At 38.8% G+C, this 24,717-nt stretch overlaps 3 protein-coding genes across 4 annotated transcripts; 2 read left to right on the top strand and 1 right to left on the bottom strand.

The window, feature by feature from the left end:
- Nucleotides 1–1,586: 1,586 nt before the first annotated feature.
- LOC148736702 (uncharacterized) lies at nucleotides 1,587–10,454 on the top strand. The gene is made up of 7 exons (XM_088750003.1): nucleotides 1,587–1,952; nucleotides 5,591–5,859; nucleotides 5,953–6,067; nucleotides 6,158–6,280; nucleotides 7,545–7,649; nucleotides 8,380–8,898; nucleotides 9,043–10,454. The coding sequence occupies exons 1-7, from the start codon at nucleotides 1,862–1,864 to the stop codon at nucleotides 9,369–9,371; spliced, it is 1,551 nt and encodes a 516-aa protein (XP_088606129.1). The 5' UTR covers nucleotides 1,587–1,861; the 3' UTR covers nucleotides 9,372–10,454.
- Nucleotides 10,455–12,178: 1,724 nt separating this feature from the next.
- LOC148736701 (uncharacterized) lies at nucleotides 12,179–13,396 on the bottom strand. The gene has a single exon (XM_088750006.1). The coding sequence runs from the start codon at nucleotides 13,181–13,183 to the stop codon at nucleotides 12,179–12,181; it is 1,005 nt and encodes a 334-aa protein (XP_088606132.1). The 5' UTR covers nucleotides 13,184–13,396.
- A 1,736-nt stretch (nucleotides 13,397–15,132) lies between these two features.
- On the top strand, nucleotides 15,133–24,353 carry LOC148736700 (uncharacterized). 2 transcript variants are annotated; one of them, XM_088749996.1, is made up of 7 exons: nucleotides 15,133–15,907; nucleotides 19,543–19,811; nucleotides 19,905–20,019; nucleotides 20,110–20,232; nucleotides 21,496–21,600; nucleotides 22,331–22,849; nucleotides 22,994–24,353. In XM_088749996.1, the coding sequence occupies exons 1-7, from the start codon at nucleotides 15,817–15,819 to the stop codon at nucleotides 23,320–23,322; spliced, it is 1,551 nt and encodes a 516-aa protein (XP_088606122.1). In that variant the 5' UTR covers nucleotides 15,133–15,816; the 3' UTR covers nucleotides 23,323–24,353. The 2 variants fall into 2 exon arrangements, with proteins under 2 accessions (XP_088606122.1, XP_088606121.1); XM_088749995.1 differs by having other exon boundaries at nucleotides 19,905–20,232.
- The last annotated feature ends 364 nt before the right edge of the window (nucleotides 24,354–24,717 follow it).

The raw sequence follows: 24,717 nt of genomic DNA, 5'->3' as shown, positions 1-24,717 counted from the left end.
TGTTATTCTCCTTGTTGTTATCCTTTCTTTTATCAGAAACACAGACGGCTCATAAAGTCTACTGTCAAAATATCATAAATAGAACTAAGAAGTCAGCGGTAGGGTATTGAAAAAAGTTTAATCAGCAGTTTAAAAAATATTTACGTTCATTTCGTGTATTTACTACTTGAAAAAGGCTTCTGTAGATAAGTTACTGACTCTATTAATATTGAAGTCCAATTATTTCAATCCTGGCACTGAACTTAAGTAGAGCTTTGCTCTCATAAAGGAGCCACATAGGAATAGGAAACCTCCTGTCAAATTAAACATTGAGCAAACAATGGGAAAGAAAGGAGGAAGGACTTAGGACATCTCACGTTATTTCAAATGGCTCAATCCTTCCTTCCTTCCTTCTTTCCCAGAGGAAAAAAAACCCTAACTTATCTCCCCCCTTAAAAAAGAGCAGATAGCCAATACCTATGAAGACGATTAGTGTTGGACTCGGTTTGTACATTTAACGTATTTGACATTATTTTCGTAGACATATTGTTTTTGGATTGTGTATGTATTTTAGGTAATTAGCTACAGTTCATTTGGTTATGACGGTAAAGTAAAATTTGTTGTTTCTTAGAGCCAGGCTATCAATAAATAAAAAGTTCACCTGTATCATGTTTGATTGTGCGCCTGTTTTAACGAGTCTTGTTGGAAGAAGAAGCGGAGGCAAAATGTTTGGTTTAAGAGGGCTGGTCCTCGGTTCGCAACGTTGAATGTAGACGACCTCGAAGAACAACTTCCCAATACTGAGCCAAGCGGTGTTCAAATGAAAACTAAGCGGTGATAAAAACATTTGGTAATGGTAATGGTAATGGTTTGTTAGATATGAATTCGGCACTAAAAAATGAAATACTTCATATTTACAAGAAATTACAAAAAATATTTACAAATGAAATGAGACTATATAAATAAAAAATACTGCCGGGGGACTGGGTTACCGGCTCACAAGATTCTATTAACAAATTATTACAAATGTGATATAAGTCTATTGCGATAATTCATTAAGCTTTGACGTCATTGCGGGAAAAAAACTTATTTGAAATCGTTTTGTCCTACATTCAAAAAGAGTCAAGTTATTGCTGGAGCGCAGCTGGCGGCCGTGTGCGTCTAGTCTTTTCTGTAGAATTAATGATGACAACTGTGAGTTTTTAATTTTCTTGAACTGTTCGAGGCAAAGACGTTCCCTATTTTCTTCCAGTGTGGGGTAATTCAAAACATTACATGCTGTTCTGTAAGAAATTAGTGGTTCGATTATCCAGAAAGCTCTTCTTTGAATCTGTTCTAAATTCAAGCTAATAAAGTCTATTGCCATCCATTACTTACCGGTATTTCATTGAAGAATTCATTATTGAACACATGTACACCAATTTAAGTTAAAAACAACAACAACATGACAAAACAAACAACAAAGCAACGAATTGATCATGTCGCGCGTGGCTGATTTTCCGAAAACTTGGGCGCGACACTCCAGCATAAATTGCATAAGATGTTGACGTCATTTCCATGATCAGTAAGTTTTTAGAAAATGGATTTTTGTGGTCGACTTTTTAAGTTTAAAATGACATGAAAAACTTGCCAATCTATTTCATTTTCCGGTTAAAAAAAAAAACAATAAAGTTGAAGTTCTTTATGATGAACTCAAGAAGGCGAAGTGCTTGATTCGTCATTGGTCAGTTGTCAGTCACATGATTATGCAATCCGCAAGCGCTGAATTATACACTTAACACATCGCGAAGAGCGCGTAAGCTTGACGGTAGAGTTTCCCTGCTTGAGCTGTTTGGCTGTGAACGATAGACAAGAAACCGCCTTTTCCACTGCGTTTTTAAGAATGAAGACTGCCACTTTACTAGTTCTATCTTTCCTGTCCAAAACCGTTTTGTGGGGAGGATGGCTTCAATTCCCTACGGAAGGAAACCAGAGTAAGACTTTAGATTTTTTTTCCAATATTTAATCAATAATATTTGCGAAACAAGGTAGAAAAGAATGGATTCCCGTACCTCTTCCGGGGTAAATTTTCTTTTGAGTCTATAATTGACCTCTTAATTTAAAAACTTAATGATTCTTAACAAATTCGAAGCGATACCTTTTTTCACGATTAATGTTTGTATTTTCCCTTTTCCTTTTTACGATTGACTTTCATTGTATATTAACTGTGAAGCACTTTCACCAGCTTGGGACGAGCTATAAAATACACTTTCTGTCGGTTTAAGTTCACACTATTTCAGAATGTACGTTACTTAATCAACGGAAATATCGAGTTTTGTCAACTGAATTGACCGGCACAAATTTCAGCGCGATTCTTCAGTATTTTCGTTCTTCGAACTACAAATTGGTTGTTCATTTACGTAAAGACCAAGGCACCCAACGTAGATTTGTAGCTTGAACAGAAAAAAAGGGAAAAAAAGACAAGAATTGTTGAGTTCTAAAACGTTATGGCCCAAACGTCATTTCTTTATAAAAGTGTGCGTCGAGAATTGCGCTCGCTTTTCAGCTTCAGCCTGCAAAGCGCGCTAGCTGAGTCCCCGTACTTAAGAAAATCTTCACGATGGTATGTCCTTCATGCCACGAGGCTTTCCCAAAGTGCAAGAAAATTTCGGCTCGTTTAATAACAGTTTTCAGCACGATAGGTCTACAGACTAGAAGTTCATGTATACGAAACTTGAGCGGAAGAAAGATTCACAGCGTTGGGGAGGTTTTTTAGTCGCCCATCCAAGTAGGAGCCATGTGTGTCAGCGATTGCAGTGACATGGACAGACATCATACACTCGCCTATTTGGCTTATTTACAACAAGAAATAGCATTTGTCTGTGGTTTTACCGTTTGACAGCTCAAATTTGAGTTCATTTTAGTATGAAAGGTAGACTCATCAGAGAAAAATGAAAAACTTATTTCATTCACGGTTTGCATTTTGGCTGTTTGCTCATCTGTACCAAAACAGATGGTTCATCCTCTAACTGAATTAACATACAGTTTTCTAATTCAGGCTGAACATATTTTCATATATTTTTTGTACAAGCCGAAATAGGCCAACCAGAGTTTTCGAATTGGCTTATAGTTGTTATGAGGGCAAGTAAAATAACTGATTTTGGATACAGAGGAGGAACAAAGTTGTATTGTAAAAATTTACTTGCATTTAAGTATCATATCCAACAGGAATTAAAAGGCATCGGTTAGTTTAAACTATAAAAACACTTCATTCGTGAGAAGTCGTTGAAAGATTTATATTAAAGTCTGAAAAAGTTTCTTGTAAGACAATTTTGTAATCAAAGAGTATTTTTGCTTTAGATCTTACGCGGAGCCATAAGCTCTGACATTTCAGTCCCAAAGTCAGTTGAGCTATCTTTTAGCTGTCAACTGTTTCGTGTTAAGATAAAAGAGCGCCACTTTAATAAGATAAGCTTTTTCAACGCAAAAGACTGTCAAGAAGATCTCACAGCAACATTTGTTCTGTCATTAAAAGAGAGATTTTAAAATGTTTTTTGTGTTTCATTAACAAACTGAAAATGGTCGTGTTGCTCTGTATTGTCTTCTATTATGGCTGATCTTAAGTGTTTGACACCTGAATCACTTTGACACCTGAACCGCCCGTAACCGCCCGAAACTCGCGATTGCCTCGCGCGAGAACGCTTTCCCTCTTACCTCCCCTACTAAGTGGAGTTTTGTCCCCAAACTTCCTCTATAGTTTGGAGATGAATAAGCCAGTCAGAATCCGTCGTTTGCGCATATATTTTATTGGCTATAGGGGGTACTAGAGGGTCATTACTCTATGCGTCTTCACCAAATGATCAAATTTGAAAATATGGCGTCCGCGCGGCCGACCCTCAAAATTTTCAGGTCGGATTTTTCGTTCATTTGCGATCGAGTTAGACCTTGTAGAACTCAGAATGTAAAGAAACAATGCTATAGAATACTCTGCTTGGAAAATAATGGATATCCAGGTCTTAAAGGTGACAGAATAAGCTCTTGAGTCAACGACACCACGAGTCTCAAAGGCGATGCGAATTATGGACGTAAAGTGAAAACCGAACTTTCGTACTTCAAGCAGGGCCTAGCGACAATTTGACGATTCGATGGTCCGGTAAATATTATTTTCGAATAAAAATGTGTTCAAAAAGTATTTTTCAACAGAAGATTTTACCTCAAATCGAAGTTTTTTTCTGAATTTTCAACATAACGCTGCGCAATTTCCGGTCATGAAGGCAAGTAAACAACGATTTAAGCATGATGAATTTTACCGTGTAGGCTTTGTACACGTAAGAAATTCGTGTGGACGGGTATTCAGAAGTTGCTCCGAAATTCGTACGTTTATCGCTTATAACAGCAAATAAAAAACTGTTTTGAATAAATCTGGCGTCCCGAAATATTTCTTGGCCATTTTAGTCTTGCTTCCAATTGATAGATTCCATGGAACTTCAGATCTCTTCACTCACGGACAAATTTGCATATTCCCTTTTGAAATATGATCCACATGCCATTTTCACACATGCGAAAATATTTAGCGATTTTTATCTTTCATCTTGATCTTTTAGTTAAAACGTAATGTGCACCTATTGCTGTTTTCGCCGGAAATAAGTTCCTTAAGTAGTCTTCTTTCACTGGAGCTTGTTTTTTGGAAAAGATGATTTTTAAAAATTTACTGCGCATTGTGTTTGCCTTGTTCGTTTCTACAAACTTTTGACTTTTCGCAGGCACGTGTTACACGTAAGTGTCAAGGTAGAATAATTGATAATTATTCCACGAGCACGCGTTGGATATGAGATAATAGATAACCAACGAGGCGCGTAGTGCCGAGTTGGCTATAATCATCTCATATCCAACAAGCGCGAGTGGAATAACTGTTTTATTAAAAACGTTAAGTTAAATTATTAAATTTTATTCAATTTTTTAGCTCCCCTTTAATTTTAAGCTGACGCGTGCGCTTACCACATTTGTAGATTATGGTATATTGGCTCATAAGGAATAGTAGCTAAGCCAACAAAAAGTCTTGAATTGCATTATCCAATGATCCAGTTTTTGAATATGAATATAGTTTATATCTTACCACTTGCAGCCCAGAGACTGAATTACGGGCGCAGTGTAAGGTTGAGAACAGACGTCAGCATAACAGGCGCCTCTGGCAGCCGCTTCAGTCTATCGATCTCACCTTCCCACCCATCCTACCCCAGGGGAGGACATCCATCACACAGTAATCTCGTGTGTGGGAAATTAACGTCTCCTACCCCAACCCTGCAGGAGACGGGACCTCCATTTATTCTTCCCTATCCGAGAAGACTAGAATATCTAACCATTTCTTGATGTTATAGAAAGGTAGCAAATTCATTCTTCTCAATTATTTTAAGACCTTGAGTGTTGGTCCGGCAGGGGCTCGAACCCTCGACTTCCCGCACACAGTCCAGCGCTCTATCCATTGAGCTAACCGGGACGCGGTTAATAATATATGATATATAATATGCGTTTCTTTAGCTGTGATATTCCCTTTTCTAGTCAGATTGTTAGTAAATCTCTAGCTGAAATGCTGATGGCATTTTTCCTCATAAATCCAATCCTTTGCATGCAGGTTTTGGCTGCCGAAGTCTTAGGTTTAAGAAACCAGAAGAAGGATATGCTCCTCAAGGTTACGTATTTAAAGAAACTTATCTGCCAATGGGGACGGAGCTCAATGGTGACTGCAGATATGAGTGCCTTATGGAAACTACCTGTGTGTCCGTGAATATCGGCCCACCAAACGAGACAGGCTTCAGGCTCTGCCAGCTAATTGATTCCGATCACACCCAACATCGTGACGATAATGAAGCTCGAAAAGGTTTTATTCATTGGGCTACCGAGGTAGGATTTCACATAACCATACAATCATCTTGAGTCTACCCGGATATTATTGGTCGGGTATATTTACTAATAGGTGTTTTTATATCCAATCAGAATCCATGCTCCAGTAATCCCTGTCTCCATAATGCCACGTGTCTCAATGGATATACCGACAAGAGATACATTTGTCTATGTCCAGTTCCTTACAAGGGAGAAAACTGTGAAAAAGGTCACTCTAGTATTTTTTTTAATGTACCGAAGATTCTTCATCCAGCTTGCGGACAAGGTTTCATCAGTCTTAATTGTTTTCTTTGTTTAGATAAAAACGAGTGCGCAGACAACACTCATGACTGCTCTGCCAAAGCTGTTTGTAAGAAAACCGAGGGATCATTTATGTGCAGCTGTAAAGAAGGTTATCAGGGGGACGGTCGGAATTGCACAGGTGAGATTTATAGATATTTAAGGGAGACATCAAATAATATATATAATAGTAACAATGGTAATGTATTTTTATAGCGCCATATCCATTGACTCATGACGTTTTAAAACGTTTGGAGGAATTTGGCTGGACTGCATGAAGCAGTTTACCATGTTTTGAAGGAACTCTTTACAGATGCCCCCATTTTCAGAATTAAGGCCAGACCACAACACCGGGAGCAACGTTCTCTACTCTCTACGATAAGTGCGTGATTTATTCAAAGTCCCCTGTCAACCACTACAGAGAAGATGTGGGAGACAGGCCCTGCGGTTTTACGTCCTTATGCGAGAAGACTAGAATGTCTAACCATTTCCAGATGTTATAGCAAAGATAGCACATTCTCCCCATTTATGTTAAGACACTGAGTTTAAGTCCAGTCTGTGGCTTGAAACCTCGACCTCCCTAAGCAATCTAGCGCTCTACAGTATGAGCTAACCAAGCAGCGGATAACATCAGCTGATTCTGAATCAATTCCAAGTATTAAACATATTAAATGAGGAAAACATTTCCGGGTATAATTCATAGCTAATCCTGTATTGTTAGGAGAAGAGGAGAAGACGGTTTGATGACACCCCGTCTGTTCTCTTTTCAATTTGGCTGAGAGTGATTTAGCTGAAGATCAAAACATTAACTGCTGATAAAGTCAAACCTCGATTATCCGGACTCGCCGGGACCTCGGTAAATATTCCGGATAATCGAAAATATGAATATTAATGAGATAGAAATGTAAACGAAAGGTCTACAGCAACGAAAACATCATTTTAATTGTAATAGCTACACAGCCCGTATGTATTAACAAATAACACATCAGAATATTTCTTTGTCTCGTCGCACTTGCGAATTTTGAAAAGTGCACTGGATAATACGCTGTTTTAACAGTCTTGAAAGGATTATTGGGCTTTTTGCGACTCTAAGTTTTCAAGATCCCAACTAATTAATATTCATGAAAAAATTGTGACCAGAGAAAAAAGTCCGGATAATCAAATAGTCCGGATAATCCAGGTTCGACTGTATGCATCATTGTCAAGTTTGCTAGAGTTGTTGTTAGTAATGACCAAATAGTGACTTGGGGCGAAGGGTTCGAATTACGTCGAAGCCTAAAAATTTATCATAAGGCTTCTTTTCTACAATTTCCCTCACTGTAGCTCCCCTGTGGAAATAGTTTCTTTTTTTCATTTGTAATTGGTATCCATCCAACACTTTCTCCGCTTTTTATCAAACTTTTTAGATGTGGACGAGTGTACCAGCAATATCAATGGATGTCATTATAATGCAAGTTGTAATAACACAGACGGGTCTTACACTTGCAAATGCAAAACAGGATTCAATTGCAGTAAGTGTGACAAATATTATGTGTTTTTTAATAGAAAGATTCTCCAGAACTTAAATTGATAACGTTTTGCCAGATCCACTAGTACCAGCAGGTACACAGATAACTTAGGTAATAAATGTGTTTAAAAAGAATACTAACTGTATTCATTGCACTTCGAATTCAGACAAGTGCTTTATCATTCGGTGTAAATTGTGATAACTTAAATACTAATACAAATTAAGAGCTATGGAAGCACACCTTCTTTAAGCTAAATTTGTATTTACATCAAACCTGAATCCATAAATCGAGGTTGTGCGGATTACATTCATGGGCATCAGGATTCTATCATTGCAAGGAACAGGAACTAAAATAGACAATATTTCCACATATTGAACTAACGTGGTTCATTTCTTGATATGTTTAGACAGAAAATTCAATCAAACAACCCCCTAACATTCGGCAATACTCGATGTTAGGAGTCGGGTAAACAACTTTTACCTCATACTTTCCACCAAATAGTCAAAATAATATCAAGTTTCTTTAACAGTGTAGGAAAACTTAAGGTCTGAAGTGGCCTTTTCTTTTTGCTAATTTCCATATATTTGTTTTCTCTTTTGTTTGAAATCATAATTCAAACAAACATTAAAGAAAAAGATGAAATTGCAACTTATTTCAATACTTTTCAAAACGACACTGTGAAACTTTGTTGTCCGATAAACAACTGATGCCAATTTTACATTTGTTCTCTCAGCATTCAAAGCCATGTTCACAAATCTCAATGCCACTGGAAGATTTGGACCAACATCGCTTGGTAGTTACTATACGGATCAGGATCATGACGGACAAGTTACACTGTCCAGCGGTATTCAGCTGTGGACTGTGCCGTACACTGGTGACTACAGAATAGAAGCAATAGGAGCAGCAGGAGGGTACGATAGATACCCTAACAGCTCTCAGTACCGAGGAAGAGGAGCGAGGATGATCGGAACTTTCCGCTTAAACAAGAATGAAATCATTCAGATACTTGTTGGTCAAGAAGGAGGAATAAACGAATTTCATCTCTCTTCTGGAGGTGGTGGAGGTACGTTTGTAGTGAGAGGAGCTGACACACCTTTGATAATAGCTGGAGGCGGAGGAGGCATAGAGACTGCAAGATCAAGACATGATGGATGCGATGCCAGCACAAACACAACAGGGAATTCTGGGTACAGATCATTGTCAGGGGGGAGCAATGGACTTGGTGCACAGACTGCTGGTGATTATTTTTCAGGTAAGAATAATTTTAATGACCTCTCATATTGAAGCATTTTGAATACATGACAAAAAGGTTTATACAAATTATTTCTTCAGTCATATGCTCACGATATCAACATCAAAACGTTTTCCGATTTAGTTTCACATTATTATATTTCAGGTGGTGGTGGCGGCGGATTTTACTCCAGTGGAAGAAGTGGGAAGAATTTTAATGGGACCAAGGGGATGGGTGGAGAAGGTGGTAGGGGATTTCTACAGGGAGGGGTGGGTGGGAGATCCATGATATTTAGATGCGCTGGTGGGTTTGGTGGAGGAGGTGGATGTTATGCGGGAGGGGGAGGGGGAGGGTACTCTGGGGGAGGCAGTGGAGTGGTTCGTCAGGATACCTGTGGGGGCGGTGGTGGATCCTACAATGTTGGAAACAACCAGCAGAATGAATGCTGTTTCAGCACGACTGGTCATGGTCAAGTGACCGTCATGTTATTGTAGAATAAACAACTGAGCCACTCGTCATCTGATGCAGAGGTGATTTTAGTAGAAATTAGAAGTGATAACTCAGTCAAATAATGTTAACATGCTTGAATGTTCATAGATGTTAGATCAAGAATCCTAAGGGAAATTGCAACTCTTGCTATTTCATACTAAAACCAGTGACAAGGTTGTTGACACATTCGGTTGAAAATCTTGCTGAAATAGTGGACCACTTTTATTCCTTTTCATTCCCATTCACCCTCTGTCTCACGGCACAACATTGTACTTTGTTTTCTGTCTGTAATGGTAAGGCGTTGAGTGGGTCAGTTGGGGAATAACAGCAAACTGCACTTTCACCCAGTTTCTCGCTGTAAGATGTTGTACTTTGTATGTCTGTGGCAATACAAAATCGAGTGCATGACCGGGGTGTGAACTGCAGCAAATTCTTATAAATTATTTACAAAACGTCCTTAAAAGCGAATAGGTGAATGTCACGTGTCAACTAGCCTTATCGCCGAATGTTGATCCACTCGGGAGTCAAAGTTCCTCATTCACTGGGAGATGTCATTTTTTGCAATGCCATCTAGTCATGGTTTTCATTTCAGTGTTTACCTGCCATAAGAATTTTTCCAGGGAAGAAGACTACATTATTTGCAACTGCAATACGTTCCAGCCGATTATGGCTTTAACAACCAATATTTTGAATCGTAATGCATCGTTTCTTTTCTCTTCGATCCATCTTATCTGATGTGCGGCGAGAATTGAAGCAAAGCACTTTGACAATAGTTACATTCATTTCTTTTATTTACTACTCGATTAAGACTTTTGTATATAAGTTACTAAGTCCCTTCAAGTGCGATTATTACCATCCGGGGATCGAGCTCTAGTCGAGCTTTGCTCTCAAATAGGAAAATGCAGGTGAATAGAAGACCGCCTGTCGGATCAAAAACTCTACAAACGAAGGGATATCTACCGTGGGCCCAAGCGACACAGGGGGAAGGGCTTATAACATATATTTTCATGCGACCTCAAATGGCTCATTCTCTTGTAGAAGACTCTTCATGCCAAAGAAGAAAAAATCCTCCCCACCCCCCCCCCACCCCGCAGGGAAGAAGATCGCTTTGGATCTACTTGTACACGTACCGAACTTTTGATTGTTTTAATAGAAGTATTATGTTTCGATTGTTTTACAAGTCTTTGAAGAGAACACACCTCAGCTAGCTTAGGTGGTAAATTAAAGTTGTTGTTGCATTGTAAGAGTCAAACTGGAAACTAGGAGTCAAGCTATCAATAAAAAAGGTCTGCAGTATATTGTTTGATCACGTGGCTGTTCCAACATAATCATTCTCCTAAAGGCAATGGCAGATTTAACCAGAATTGACAGTAATGTCGCAATCTAATTAGCCAGTTTGCCGTTGTTGATAAGAGCAGAGACAACACTGCCTGCGTCAACGTGTCACGCAAAGTGCTATGCACTGAAAAAATGGTTTTTTTAACGTAAATACTGTGATAACAGACAAATCGACAGTGATTTAAGGTAGTCTGTATTCTTATCGACCACAATATTTGTCATCACAGTGGTCACCTTGCGAGTCAACAAGCCCGCGATAAACCGCTGTCGCCATTTCCTATGGGTGACCGCTAAATACAAGTTCGACTGCACTCAAATGAAAGTATCAAAAATTCTTATATATATCAAAATATTTCTTAGCCTATTCAAGTTCGAATGTAACAAAAAATTGTTTTGGCAAACCCCCCTTCTAAAAAGTTCCTGGACCCCGCTTAAACCTGTAACCTGTAAGAGTGACCACCATCTAATTTCTCCTTACAATAAAACGGCTGAATCCTTCATTAGGATCATGAGAAGAAAGGAAATGATCGCCACCTTGAGCAGCTTTGCTCGCTAAACTAATTCTCGTCCTCAGCACCAGTGGAAATGAAAAGATAACATTAGAGAGAATATGCATGCTGATGTAAGTGCGTAAAGAGCTACGCGTTCGTAAACTTGTATGTCGTCTTTAACATAGGAGTTCCAAAATCAACTGAAGGATCATTTGCTAGATTTTCGATAGGCGGTTGCTTGATTATATGAAAATTTTCAACGATTGTTTCATTTTTTTCCCATTTATTTATCCAGTCGTTCACTCAATTTTTTCAATTTTATTTCTCTATTATTTTCTATTTTATTATTTATTATTATTTATTATTTTATTATTTATTTATTGTTTTCATTTTATTAATTTCTATGTGGCTGATCCTTAGTATCATTAGTAGTTATCTTATTGTTATCATTTCACTTTATTTTTTTTTTTTTTCTGAGATCATCAGGTAAATCAAAGAAACAATATGGACACCAGGTTTGATCCTTTAGCCAAGTTGCCATTTGAAGATTCGATAGCCTGCGAGCAAATTCTTATTTACGCTGCGGCGAGAGCAGCGGAGCTCGCGAGAGCGAGGTGAGCATGCGTGAGGTCTGGGACGGGTCCTGCAAGAACCCTGGCAGACCTCTCGCAAGGTCAAATCACTTTCTGCCTCCAAATCGACAGGCTTCATAGCGCAAAAGAAAGTCTACTCGCATTATTTCGTGTCGATGCAAAGGGAATCAGGCTCTAACGGGAAAGGAACTGAATGGCTACTTCAAAAGTCAGGTTTCCGAGTAAGGAATGGAACCTATTATTATTTCTCATATCCTTAATTTACCGAAAAATAATAATAGGTTCCAGTCCTTACTCGAAAACCTGATCTAAGTCACGACCGTAAACATAGCTATCACAACATAGCCCCAAACAGTTTCTTTCGAAACTATCAGCCTTTATTCATAGCTATCACAGTTTAGTATCCCATACATCAGAGTCACAATCATCCGTAATGTCCTGCGAATTAACAGTTCCCATGTCAAAACTGTCAGCTATGTGTTTATCCCTGAACGTTTTAACAACTCTACCAGTTTTCGGACAGACCTGTGACATTTTTCGCAGAGCGATTACACTCCTTGTGGAGTCTGGTGTCACTGGGGCTCTCGGAGAAACCTCAATTCTTTCTTGCCATTTAAAAAAGAGGAGTTTTAGAGATCGACGGCATTCGCGAATGCGAAATGTGTAGGTAAATGGATTACAAGCGGCGTTGATGAAGAGAAATGGTAGCGAGATTCGCCGACACGAAACCAGCCACATCCCAGCACAATAAGAACAATGTACCTCAAGAAGAGTAATAGCATAAAATGGCAAATGCGAAATAAAGAGGAACAGAACTATAAGAATGGCTGTAAATGCGAACTGTTTATCGATGTCGAGTCTTTTCTCGTTTGCCGAGACGGTGTTGTCGCTAGCGTCAGAGTTCATGCAGCAAGCGCGCCGTCTGGACCGTCTGTACCCGCGTAGAACTTTTAGCAATACGAAATTAAAAATAAGTACAGCGACGAGTGGAAAAGTCAAATTCAAATGAACTTGCAACATGTCGTAAATTCCCTGCGGAATTCCAGTGAATTGAAGCAAACAAAAAACCACGGAATACGCCACAACGCAAACTGCACATGCCAGCGTTTTTCTACCGCTCGCCGTCGCACGGTAGTAAAACGGTAAGGCCACGGCGATTAAACGGTCCACGGACAAGCTCATGATAAGAAATGTGCCGTTGTTTATGGCAAAGAGACTGATGATACTTTCAAAACTCGTGCCAATCGTCGCTTCATCCTCATGAATTTGGCACGATATTTCGTTGCGTATATGAAGACCGCTTATAACAGATCCTGTCAACAAATCGTTTGCGGCCAGTGCAGCGATAAGAACTGAAATGGGTTTGCGAAAGCAACGCAATGGATCCTTGTACATAATAATGTGGTTAACATTAAGATTAGACAACAAGTTAAATAATACTTAGATTATTGTATTTTGATAATTATTAGAAAGAGATTCCCGAAGTAACGGTAACATTTCTTGGTGCACACTAAAATGAGCACAGAGTTTTTTTACATCTTTTATTGAGATCGCGATATTCGGGAATACAGTTGAGCACCATTCTTTGTAGGAAGATGTTTTGCATCTTTCACGAGCGTGGGACAGAGAAAACTTCTGAGTACCTACGAAGAATTGAACCTCAGACCTTCGAATTCCGCGCTCCAATTCTCTTCCACTTATCCACAGACACTCTACGGAAAGCAATGCCCATTACCAAGTTCAAATATGACACGCGTCTTGCATGCTGCTAGAATCGGCAATGTCGATAGCGTCGTGTCAATGCCATCGTGAAAAGACGGACGACATCTTTATCTATTTCTTAGCCGACTTTAAAACTTACTATTCTTCTTACTCTATTTACAAAACCAGTTTTATTCATCACGTCCTTTCACCCACTTTTTTGCTGTTAGATGCTGCAATTTGCTTTTTGGCTGAAACTGTTCAAAATTGAGTGGATGAATGGGATGTTTTGGTAAACTGCGGTGCAGTTTAAAGATCTTATTTACACAACATCCTTAAAAGCGACTGGGTGAGTGTTATACATCATTAATCTTATCGTTGAAAGTAGATTCACTCAGTAGCCAATCATGTAGTTTCCTGATCCACTGTGAAATACCATTTAATGAAATGCCATTGAATCATCTATATCATTCGTTTATTTCACATCGTAATTGTTTCTGCGAAGGAGACAACACAATCTGTAACAAGTTCCAGTCGTTTAGGGCTTTATCAACCGATGTTTTGAGTTGTAATTGAAAATGCAATACGCTGTTTTTGTTACTGTATATCTATCCTATTCCTACGCTGATTAATTCGAACCTTTCACTCCCCCTTGGCAACCCACGAGTATTTGACCGTCGTCCATGCCGAGGGGGGGGGGGGGGAATTTGAACAGTAAATGTCAAGTCTTTCCTGTGGAATATTGTTATAAAAGGTAAATAGTTCGCTTTGGCGAGAGAATGGCTAAGAGCGAAAGGCCTACAAGGTCTAGGTTTCAAAACTTAGTCAATGCGTAGAAAGTCACGGCCTTACAAAATAATTGACCATCAAACAAGTCCTTCAGGCTGGGGGGGGGGGGGGAGATCGGACTCACAAGTTCAATTGCCCAGGGGGTTGCCAGGGAGTATGTTGAAGCTTCGAATTTATAGACGCACATTTGTAAAGCGAAAAAGGAAGCAAAGCAATCACAGGACAAATTAGCAATTTAAAAAGCTTAAAGAGGTGCCGCTTATCATTTTTTAAATTTATGCAAATACGGAGATATTGAACATTGCGTCTAAAACAAATTTTTTTTTAAGGTGATGGATTTCACCATCTCAAAAGAGGTTTTTTTCATTTTGTATGGACCTAGTTCTCGATGAATAGTTGAACTGGAAAATAAATTTAAATCACTTTTTGTCTTATACATATATTTAATTGTTATAGTTAGAACATATATAGTAACATCTTCCTACCATTGTTTGTTAACTAATGTTTTGTTTGTTTTTTTCATCGATACATTTTGTTATTCTCCTTGTTGTTATCCTTTCTTTTATCAGAAACACAGACGGCTCATAAAGTCTACTGTCAAAATATCATAAATAGAACTAAGAAGTCAGCGGTAGGGTATTGAAAAAAGTTTAATCAGCAGTTTAAAAAATATTTACGTTCATTTCGTGTATTTACTACTTGAAAAAGGCTTCTGTAGAAGTTCATTGCGGGAAAAAAACTTATTTGAAATCGTTTTGTCCTACATTCAAAAAGAGTCAAGTTATTGCTGGAGCGCAGCTGGCGGCCGTGTGCGTCTAGTCTTTTCTGTGCAATTAATGATGACAACTGTGAGTTTTTAATTTTCTTGAACTGTTCGAGGCAAAGACGTTCCCTATTTTCTTCCAGTGTGGGGTAATTCAAAACATTACATGCTGTTCTGTAAGAAATTAGTGGTTCGATTATCCTGAAAGCTCTTATTTGTATCTGTTCTAAATTCAACCTAATAAAGTCTATTGCCATCCATTACTTAACGGTATTTCATTGAAGAATTCATTATTTAACACATGTACACCAATTTAAGTTAAAAACAACCACAACATAACAAAACAAACAACAAAGCAACGAATTGATCATGTCGCGCGTGGCTGATTTTCCGAAAACTTGGGCGCGACACTCCAGCATAAATTGCATAAGATGTTGACGTCATTTCTATGATCAGTAAGTTTTTAGAAAATGGATTTTTGTGGTCGACTTTTTAAGTTTAAAATGACATGAAAAACTTGCCAATCTATTTCATTTCCCGGTTAAAAAAAAAAAAACAATAAAGTTGAAGTTCTTTATGATGAACTCAAGAAGGCGAAGTGCTTGATTCGTCATTGGTCAGTTGTCAGTCACATGATTATGCAATCCGCAAGCGCTGAATTATACACTTAACACATCGCGAAGAGCGCGTAAGCTTGACGGTAGAGTTTCCCTGCTTGAGCTGTTTGGCTGTGAACGATAGACAAGAAACCGAATTTTCCACTGCGTTTTTAAGAATGAAGATTCCCACTTTACTAGTTCTATCTTTCCTGTCCAAAACCGTTTTGTGGGGAGGATGGCTTCAATTCCCTACGGAAGGAAACCAGAGTAGGACTTTAGATTTTTTTTCCAATATTTAATCAATAATATTTGCGAAACAAGGTAGAAAAGAATGGATTCCGGTACCTCTTCCAGGGTAAATTTTCTTTTGAGTCTATAATTGACCTCTTGATTTAAAAACTTAATGATTCTCAACAAATTCGAAGCGATACCTTTTTTCACGATTAATGTCTGTATTCTCCCTTTTCCTTTTTACGATTGATTTTCATTGTATGTTAACTGTGAAGCACTTTCACCAGCTTGGGACGAGCTATAAAATACACTTTCTGTCGGTTTAAGTTCACACAATTTCAGAATGTACGTTACTTAATCAACGGAAATATCGAGTTCTGTCAACTGAATTGACCGGCACAAATTTCAGCGCGATTCTTCAGTATTTTCGTTCTTCGAATTACAAATTGGTGGTTTATTTACGTTAAGACCAAGGCACCCAACGTAAATAGAGATTTGTAGCTTGAATAGAAAAGAAGGAGAAAAAAAAACACAAGAAATGTTGAGTTCTAAAACGTTATGGCCCAAACGTCATTTCTTTATAAAAGTGTGTGTCGAGAATTGCGCCCGCTTTTCAGCTTCAGCCTGCAAAACGCGCTAGCTGAGTCCCCGTACTTAAGAAAATCTTCACGATGGTATGTCCTTCATATCACGAGGCTTTCCCAAAGTGCAAGAAAATTTCGGCTCGTTTAATAACAGTTTTCAGCACGATCGGTCTACAGACTAGAAGTTCATGTATACGAAACTTGAGCGGAAGAAAGATTCACAACAATGGGGAGGTTTTTTAGTCGCCCATCCAAGTAGGAACCATGTGTGTCAGCGATCGCAGTGACAAGGACAGACATCATATACTCGCCTATTTGGCTTATTTACAATAAGAAATAGCATTTGTCTGTGGTTTTACCGTTTGACAGCTCGAATTTGAGTTCATTTTAGTATGAAAGGTAGACTCATCAGAGAAAAATGAAAAACTTATTTCATTCAAGGTTTGCATTTTGGCTGTTTGCTCATCTGTACCAAAACAGATGGTTCATCCTCTAACTGAATTAACATACAGTTTTCTAATTCAGGCTGAACATATTTTCATATATTTTTTGTATAAGCCGAAATAGGCCAAACAGAGTTTTCGAATTGGCTTATAGTTGTTATGAGGGCAAGTAAAATAACTGATTTTGGATACAGAGGAAGAACAAAGTTGTATTGTAAAAATTTACTTGCATTTAAGTATCATATCCAACAGGAATTAAAAGGCATCGGTTAGTTTAAACTATAAAAACACCTCATTCGTAAGAAAAGTCGTTGAAAGATTTATATTAAAGTCTGAAAAAGTTTCTTGTAAGACAATTTTGTAATCAAAGAGTATTTTTGCTTTAGATCTTACGCGGAGCCATAAGTTCCGACATTTCAGTCCCAAAGTTAGTTGAGTTATCTTTTAGCTGTCAACTGTTCGTGTTAAGATAAAAGAGCGCCACTTTAATAAAATAAGCTTTTTCAACGCAAAAGACTGTCAAGAAGATCTCACAGCAACATTTGTTCTGTCATTAAGGAAGACATTTTAAAACTTTTTTTGTGTTTCATTAACAAACTGAAAATGGTCGTGTTGCTTTGTATTGTCTTCTATTATGGCTGATCTTAAGTGTTTTTAACACATTGACACCTGAACCGCCCGTAACCGCCCGAAACTCGCGATTGCCTCGCGCGAGAACGCTTTCCCTCTTACCTCCCCAACTAAGTGGAGTTTTGTCCCCAAACTTCCTCTATAGTTTGGAGATGAATAAGCCAATCAGAATCCGTCGTTTTGCGCATATATTTTGTTGGCTTTAGGGGGTACTAGAGGGTCATTACTCTTTGCGTCTTCACCAAATCATCAAATTTGAAAATATGGCGTCCGCGCGGCCAACCCTCAAAATTTTCAGGTCGGATTTTTCGTTCATTTGCGATCGAGTTAGACCTTGTGGAACTCAGAATGTAAAGTAACAATGCTATAGAATACTCTGCTTTGAAAATAATGGATATCAATGTCTTAAAGGTGACAGAATAAGCTCTTGAGTCAACGACACCACGAGTCTCAAAGGCGATGCGAATTATGGACGTAAAGTGAAAACCGAACTTTCGGACTTTAAGCAGGGCCTAGCGACAATTTGACGATTCGATGGTCTGGTAAATATTATTTCCGAATAAAAATGTGTTCAAAAAGTATTTTTTAAGAGAAGATTTTACCTCAAATCGAAGTTTTTGCTGAATATTCAACATAACGCTGCGCAATTTCTGGCCATAAAGTCAAGTAAACAACGATCTAAGCATGATGAATTTTACCGTGTGGGCTTTGTACAAGTAAGAAATTCGTGTGGACGGGTATTCTGAAGTTGGTCCGAAATTCGTACGTTTATCGCTTTTAACAGCAAATAAAAAACTGTTTTGAACAAATCCGACGTCCCGAAATTGGCCATTTTAGTCTTGCTTCCAATTGATAGATTCCATGGAACTTAAGATCTCTTCACTCACGGACAAATTTGCATATTCCCTTTTGAAATATGATCCACATGCCATTTTCACACATGCCAAAATATTTAGCGACTTTTATCTTTCATCTTGATCTTTTAGTTAAAACGTAATATGCACCTATTGCTTTTTTCGCCGGAAATAAGTTCCTTAAGTAGTCTTCTTTCACTGGAGCTTGTTTTTTAGAAAAGATGATTTTTAAAAATTTACTGCGCATTGTGTTTGCCTTGTTGGTTTCTCTAAATTTTGACTTTTCGCAGGCACGTGTCACACGTAAGTGTCAAGGTAGAATAATTAATAATTATTCCACGAGCGCGCGTTGGATATGAGATGATAGATAACCAACGAGGCGCGTAGTGCCGAGTTGGCAATAATCATCTCATATTCAACAAGCGCGAGTGGAATAATTGTTTTATTTAAAACGTTAAATTAAATTATTCAATTTTATTCAATTTTTTAGCTACCTTTTAATTTTAAGCTGACGCGTGCGCTTACCATATTTGTAGATTATGGTATATTGGCTCATAAGGCATAGTAGCTAAGCCAATAAAAAGTCTTGAATTGCATTATCCAATGATCCAGTTTTTGAATATGAATATAGTTTATATCTGACCACTTGCAGCCCAGAGGCTGAATTACGGGTGCAGTGTAAGGTTGAGAACAGACGTCAGCATATCAGGCGCCTCTGGCAGCCGCTTCAGTCTATCGATCTCACCTTCCCACCCGTCCCACCCCAGGGGAGGACATCCATCACACAGTAATCTCGTCTGTGGGAAATTAACGTCTCCTACCCCAACCCTGCAGGAGACGGGACCTCCATTTATTCGTCCCTATCCGAGAAGACTAGAATATCTAACCATTTCTTGATGTTATAGAAAGGTAGCAAATTAATTCTTCTCAATTATTTTAAGACCTTGAGTGTTGGTACGGCAGGGGCTCGAACCCTCGACTTCCCGCACAACAGTCCAGCGCTCTATCCATTGAGCTAACCGGGAGGCGGTTAATAATATATGATATATAATATGCGTTTCTTTAGCTGTGATATTCCCGTTTCTATTCAGATTGTTAGTAAATCTCTAGCTGAAATGCTGATGGCATTTTTCCTCAGAAATCCAATCCTTTGCATGCAGGTTTTGGCTGCCGAAGTCTTAGGTTTAAGAAACCAGAAGAAGGATATGCTCCTCAAGGTTACGTATTTAAAGAAACTTATCTGCCAATGGGGACGGAGCTCAATGGTGACTGCAGATATGAGTGCCTTATGGAAAGTACCTGTGTGTCCGTGAATATCGGCCCACCAAACGAGACAGGCTTCAGGCTCTGCCAGCTAATTGATTCCGATCACACCCAACATCGTGACGATAATGAAGCTCGAAAAGGTTTTATTCATTGGGCTACCGAGGTAGGATTTCACATAACCATACAATCATCTTGAGTCAACCCGGATATTATCGGTCGGGTATATTTACTAATAGGTGTTTTTATATCCAATCAGAATCCATGCTCCAGTAATCCCTGTCTCCATAATGCCACGTGTCTCAATGGATATACCGACAAGAGATACATTTGCCTATGTCCAGTTCCTTACAAGGGAGAAAACTGTGAAAAAGGTCACTCTAGTATTTTTTTTAATGTTCCGAAGATTCTTCATCCAGCTTGCGGACAAGGTTTCATCAGTCTTAATTGTTTTCTTTGTTTAGATAAAAACAAGTGCGCAGACAACACTCATGACTGCTCTGCCAAAGCTGTTTGTAAGAAAACCGAGGGATCATTTATGTGCAGCTGTAAAGAAGGTTATCAGGGGGACGGTCGGAATTGCACAGGTGAGATTTATAGATATTTATGGAGACATCAAATAATATATATAATAGTAATAATGGTATTGTATTTTTATAGCGCCATATCCATTGACTCATGACGTTTTAAAACGTTTGGAGGAATTTGGCTGGACTGCATTAAGCAGTTTACCATTTTTTGAAGGAACTCTTTACAGATGCCCCCATTTTCAGAATTAAGGCCAGACCACAACACCGGGAGCAACGTTCTCTACTCTCTACGATAAGTGCGTGATTTATTCAAAGTCCCCTGTCAACCACTACAGAGAAGATGTGGGAGACAGGCCCTGCGGTTTTACATCCTTATGCGAGAAGACTAGAATGTCTAACCATTTCCAGATGTTATAGCAAAGATAGCACATTCTCCCCATTTATGTTAAGACACTGAGTTTAAGTCCAGTCTGTGGCTTGAAACCTCGACCTCCCTAAGCAATCTAGCGCTCTACAGTATGAGCTAACCAAGCAGCGGATAACATCAGCTGATTCTGAATCAATTCCAAGTATTAAACATATTAAATGAGGAAAAAATTTCCGGGTATAATTCATAGCTAATCCTGTATTGTTAGGAGAAGAGGAGAAGACGGTTTGATAACACCCCGTCTGATCTCTTTTCAATTTGGCTGAGAGTGATTTAGCTGAAGATCAAAACATTAACTGCTGATAAAGTCAAACCTCGATTATCCGGACTCGCCGGGACCTCGGTAAATATTCCGGATAATCGAAAATATGAATATTAATGAGATAGAAATGTAAACGAAAGGTATACAGCAACGAAAACATCATTTTAATTGTGATAGCTACACAGCCTGTATGTATTAACAAGTAACACATCAGAATATTTCTTTGTCTCGTCGCACTTGCGAATTTTGAAAAGTGCACTGAATAATACGCTATTTTAACAGCCTTGAAAGGATTATTGGGCTTTTTGCGACTCTAAGTTTTCAAGATCCCAACTAATTAATATTCATGAAAAAATTGGGACCAGAGAAAAAAGTCCGGATAATCAAATAGTCCGGATAATCCAGGTTCGACTGTATGCATCATTGTCAAGTTTGCTAGAGTTGTTGTTAGTAATGACCAAATAGTGACTTGGGGCGAACGGTTCGAATTACGTCGAAGCCTAAAAATTTATCATAAGGCTTCTTTTCTACAATTTCCCTCACTGTAGCTCCCCTGTGGAAATAGTTTCTTTTTTTCATTTGTAATTGGTATCCATCCAACACTTTCTCCGCTTTTTATCAAACTTTTTAGATGTGGACGAGTGTACCAGCAATATCAATGGATGTCATTATAATGCAAGTTGCAATAACACAGACGGGTCTTACACTTGCAAATGCAAAACAGGATTCAATTGCAGTAAGTGTGACAAATATTATGTGTTTTTTAATAGCAAGATTCTCCAGAACTTAAACTGATAACGTTTTGCCAGATCCACTAGAACCAACAGATACACAGATAACTTAGGTAATAAATGTGTTTAAAAAGAATACTAACTGTATTCATTGCACTTCGAATTCAGACAAGTGCTTTATCATTCGGTGTAAATTGTGATAACTTAAATACTAATACAAATTAAGAGCTATGGAAGCACACCTTCTTTAAGCTAAATTTGTATTTACATCAAACCTGAATCCATAAATCGAGGTTGCGCGGATTACATTCATGGGCATTAGGATTCTATCATTGTAAGGAACAGGAACTAAAATAGACAATTTCTCCACATATTGAACCAACGTGGTTCATTTCTTGATATGTTTAGACAGAAAATTCAATCAAACACCCCCCTAACATTCGGCAATACTCGATGTTAGGAGTCGGGTGAACAACTTTTACCTCATACTTTCCACCAAATAGTCAAAATAATATCAAGTTTCTTTAACAGTGTAGGAAAACTTAAGGTCTCAAGTGGCCTTTTCTTTTTGCTAATTTCCATATATTTGTTTTCTCTTTTGTTTGGAATCATAATTCAAACAAACATTAAAGAAAAAGATAAAATTGCAACTTATTTCAATACTTTTCAAAACGACACTGTGAAACTTTGTTGTCCGATAAACAACTGATGCCAATTTTACATTTTTTCTCTCAGCGTTCAAAGCCATGTTCACAAATCTCAATGCCACTGGAAGATTTGGACCAACATCGCTTGGTAGTTACTATACGGATCAGGATCATGACGGACAAGTTACACTGTCCAGCGGTATTCAGCTGTGGACTGTGCCGTACACTGGTGACTACAGAACAGAAGCAATAGGAGCAGCAGGAGGATATGATAGATACCCTAACAGTGCTCAGTACCGAGGGAGAGGAGCGAGGATGATCGGAACTTTCCGCTTAAACAAGAATGAAATCATTCAGATACTTGTTGGTCAAGAAGGAGGAATAAACGAATTTCATCTCTCTTCTGGAGGTGGTGGAGGTACGTTTGTAGTGAGAGGAGCTGACACACCTTTAATAATAGCTGGAGGCGGAGGAGGGATACTCTTTGCAAGATCAAGACACGATGGATGTGACGCCAGCACAAACACAACAGGGAATTCTGGGTACAAATCATGGTCAGGGGGGAACAATGGGCTTGGTGCAGAAACTGCTGATGATCGTGTTTCAGGTAAGGATAATTTTAACGACCTCTCATATTCAAGCATTTTGAATAAATGACAAAAAGGTTTATACAATTTATTTCTTTAGTCATATGCTCACGATATCAACATCAAAACGTTTTCCGATTTAGTTTCACATAATTATATTTCAGGTGGTGGTGGCGGCGGATTTTACTCCAGTGGAAGAAGTGGGAAGATTTTTAATGGAACCAAGGGATGGGGTGGAGATGGTGGCAGGGGATTTCTACAGGGAGGGGTGGGTGGGAGATCCATGATATTTAGATGCGCTGGTGGGTTTGGTGGAGGAGGTGGATGTTATTCGGGAGGGGGAGGGGGAGGGTACTCTGGGGGAGGCAGTGGAGGGGATCGTTCGGATACCTGTGGGGGCGGTGGTGGATCCTACAATGTTGGAAACAACCAGCAGAATGAATGCTGTTTCAGCACGACTGGTCATGGTCAAGTGACCGTCATGTTATTGTAGAATAAACAACTGAGCCACTCGTCATCTGATGCAGAGGTGATTTTAGTAGAAATTAGAAGTGATAACTCAGTCAAATAATGTTAACATGCTTGAATGTTCATAGATGTTAGATCAAGAATCCTAAGGAAAATTGCAACTCTTGCTATTTACTACTAAAACCAGCGACAAGGTTGTTGACACATTCGGTTGAAGATCTTGCTGAAATAGTGGACCACTTTTATTACTTTTCATTCCCATTCACCCACTGTCCCACGGCACAACATTGTACTTTGTTTTCTGTCTGTAATGGTAAAGCGTTGAGTGGATCAATTGGGAAATTATAGCAAACTGCACTTTCACCCAGTTTTTCGCTCAATTTTTAAGATATTGTACTTTGTATGTTTGTGGCAATACAAAATCGAGTGCATGACCGGCTTGCAAACTATAGCAAATTCTTAAAAACTATTGACAAAACGTCCTTAAAAGCGATATGCGGCGAAAATTGAAGCAAAGCACTTTGACAATAGTTACATTCATTTCTTGTATTTACTACTCGAATAAGACTTTTGTATATAAGTTACTGAGTCCCTTCAAGTGCGATTATTACCATCCGGGGATCGAGCTCTAGTCGAGCTTTGCTCTCATATAGGAAAATGCAGGTGAATAGAAGACCGCCTGTCAGATCAAAAACTCTACAAACGAAGGGATATCTACAGTGGGCCCAAGCGACACAGGGGGAAGGGCTTATAACATATATTTTCATGCGACCTGAAATGGCTCATTCCCTTGTAGAAGACTCTTCATGTTAAAGAAGAAAAAATCCTCCCCACCCCCCTCCCCCGCCCCGCTGGGAAGAAGATCGCTTTGGATCTACTTGTACACGTACCGAATTTTTGATTGTTTTAATAGAAGTATTATGTTCCGATTGTTTTACAAGTCTTTGAAGAGAACACACCTCAGCTAGCTTAGGTGGTAAATTAAAGTTGTTGTTGCATTGTAAGAGTGATACTGGAAACTAGGAGTCAAGCTATCAATAAAAAAGGTCTGCAGTATATTGTTTGATCACTTGGCTGTTCCAACATAATCATTCTCCTAAAGGCAATGGCAGATTTAACCGGAATTGGCAGTAATGTCGCAATCTAATTAGCCAGTTTGCCGTTGTTGATAAGAGCAGAGACAACACTGCCTGCGTCAACGTGTCACGCAAAGTGCTATGCACTGAAAAAATGTTTTTTTTTACGTGAATAGTGATAAAAGACAAATCGACAGTGATTTAAGGAGTCTGTATTCTTATCGACCACAATATTTGTCATCACAGTGGTCACCTTGCGAGTCAACAAGCCCGCCATAAACCGCTGTCGCCATTTCCTAGGGGTGACCGCTAAATACAAGTTCGACTGTACTCAAATGAAAGTA

Source organism: Stylophora pistillata, chromosome 2, assembly GCF_964205215.1.
Source record: "Stylophora pistillata chromosome 2, jaStyPist1.2, whole genome shotgun sequence".
Classification (NCBI taxonomy): domain Eukaryota; kingdom Metazoa; phylum Cnidaria; class Anthozoa; order Scleractinia; family Pocilloporidae; genus Stylophora; species Stylophora pistillata.
The sequence above is the reverse complement of the archived record's forward strand: the minus strand, read 5'-3'. Positions and strand labels throughout refer to the sequence as shown.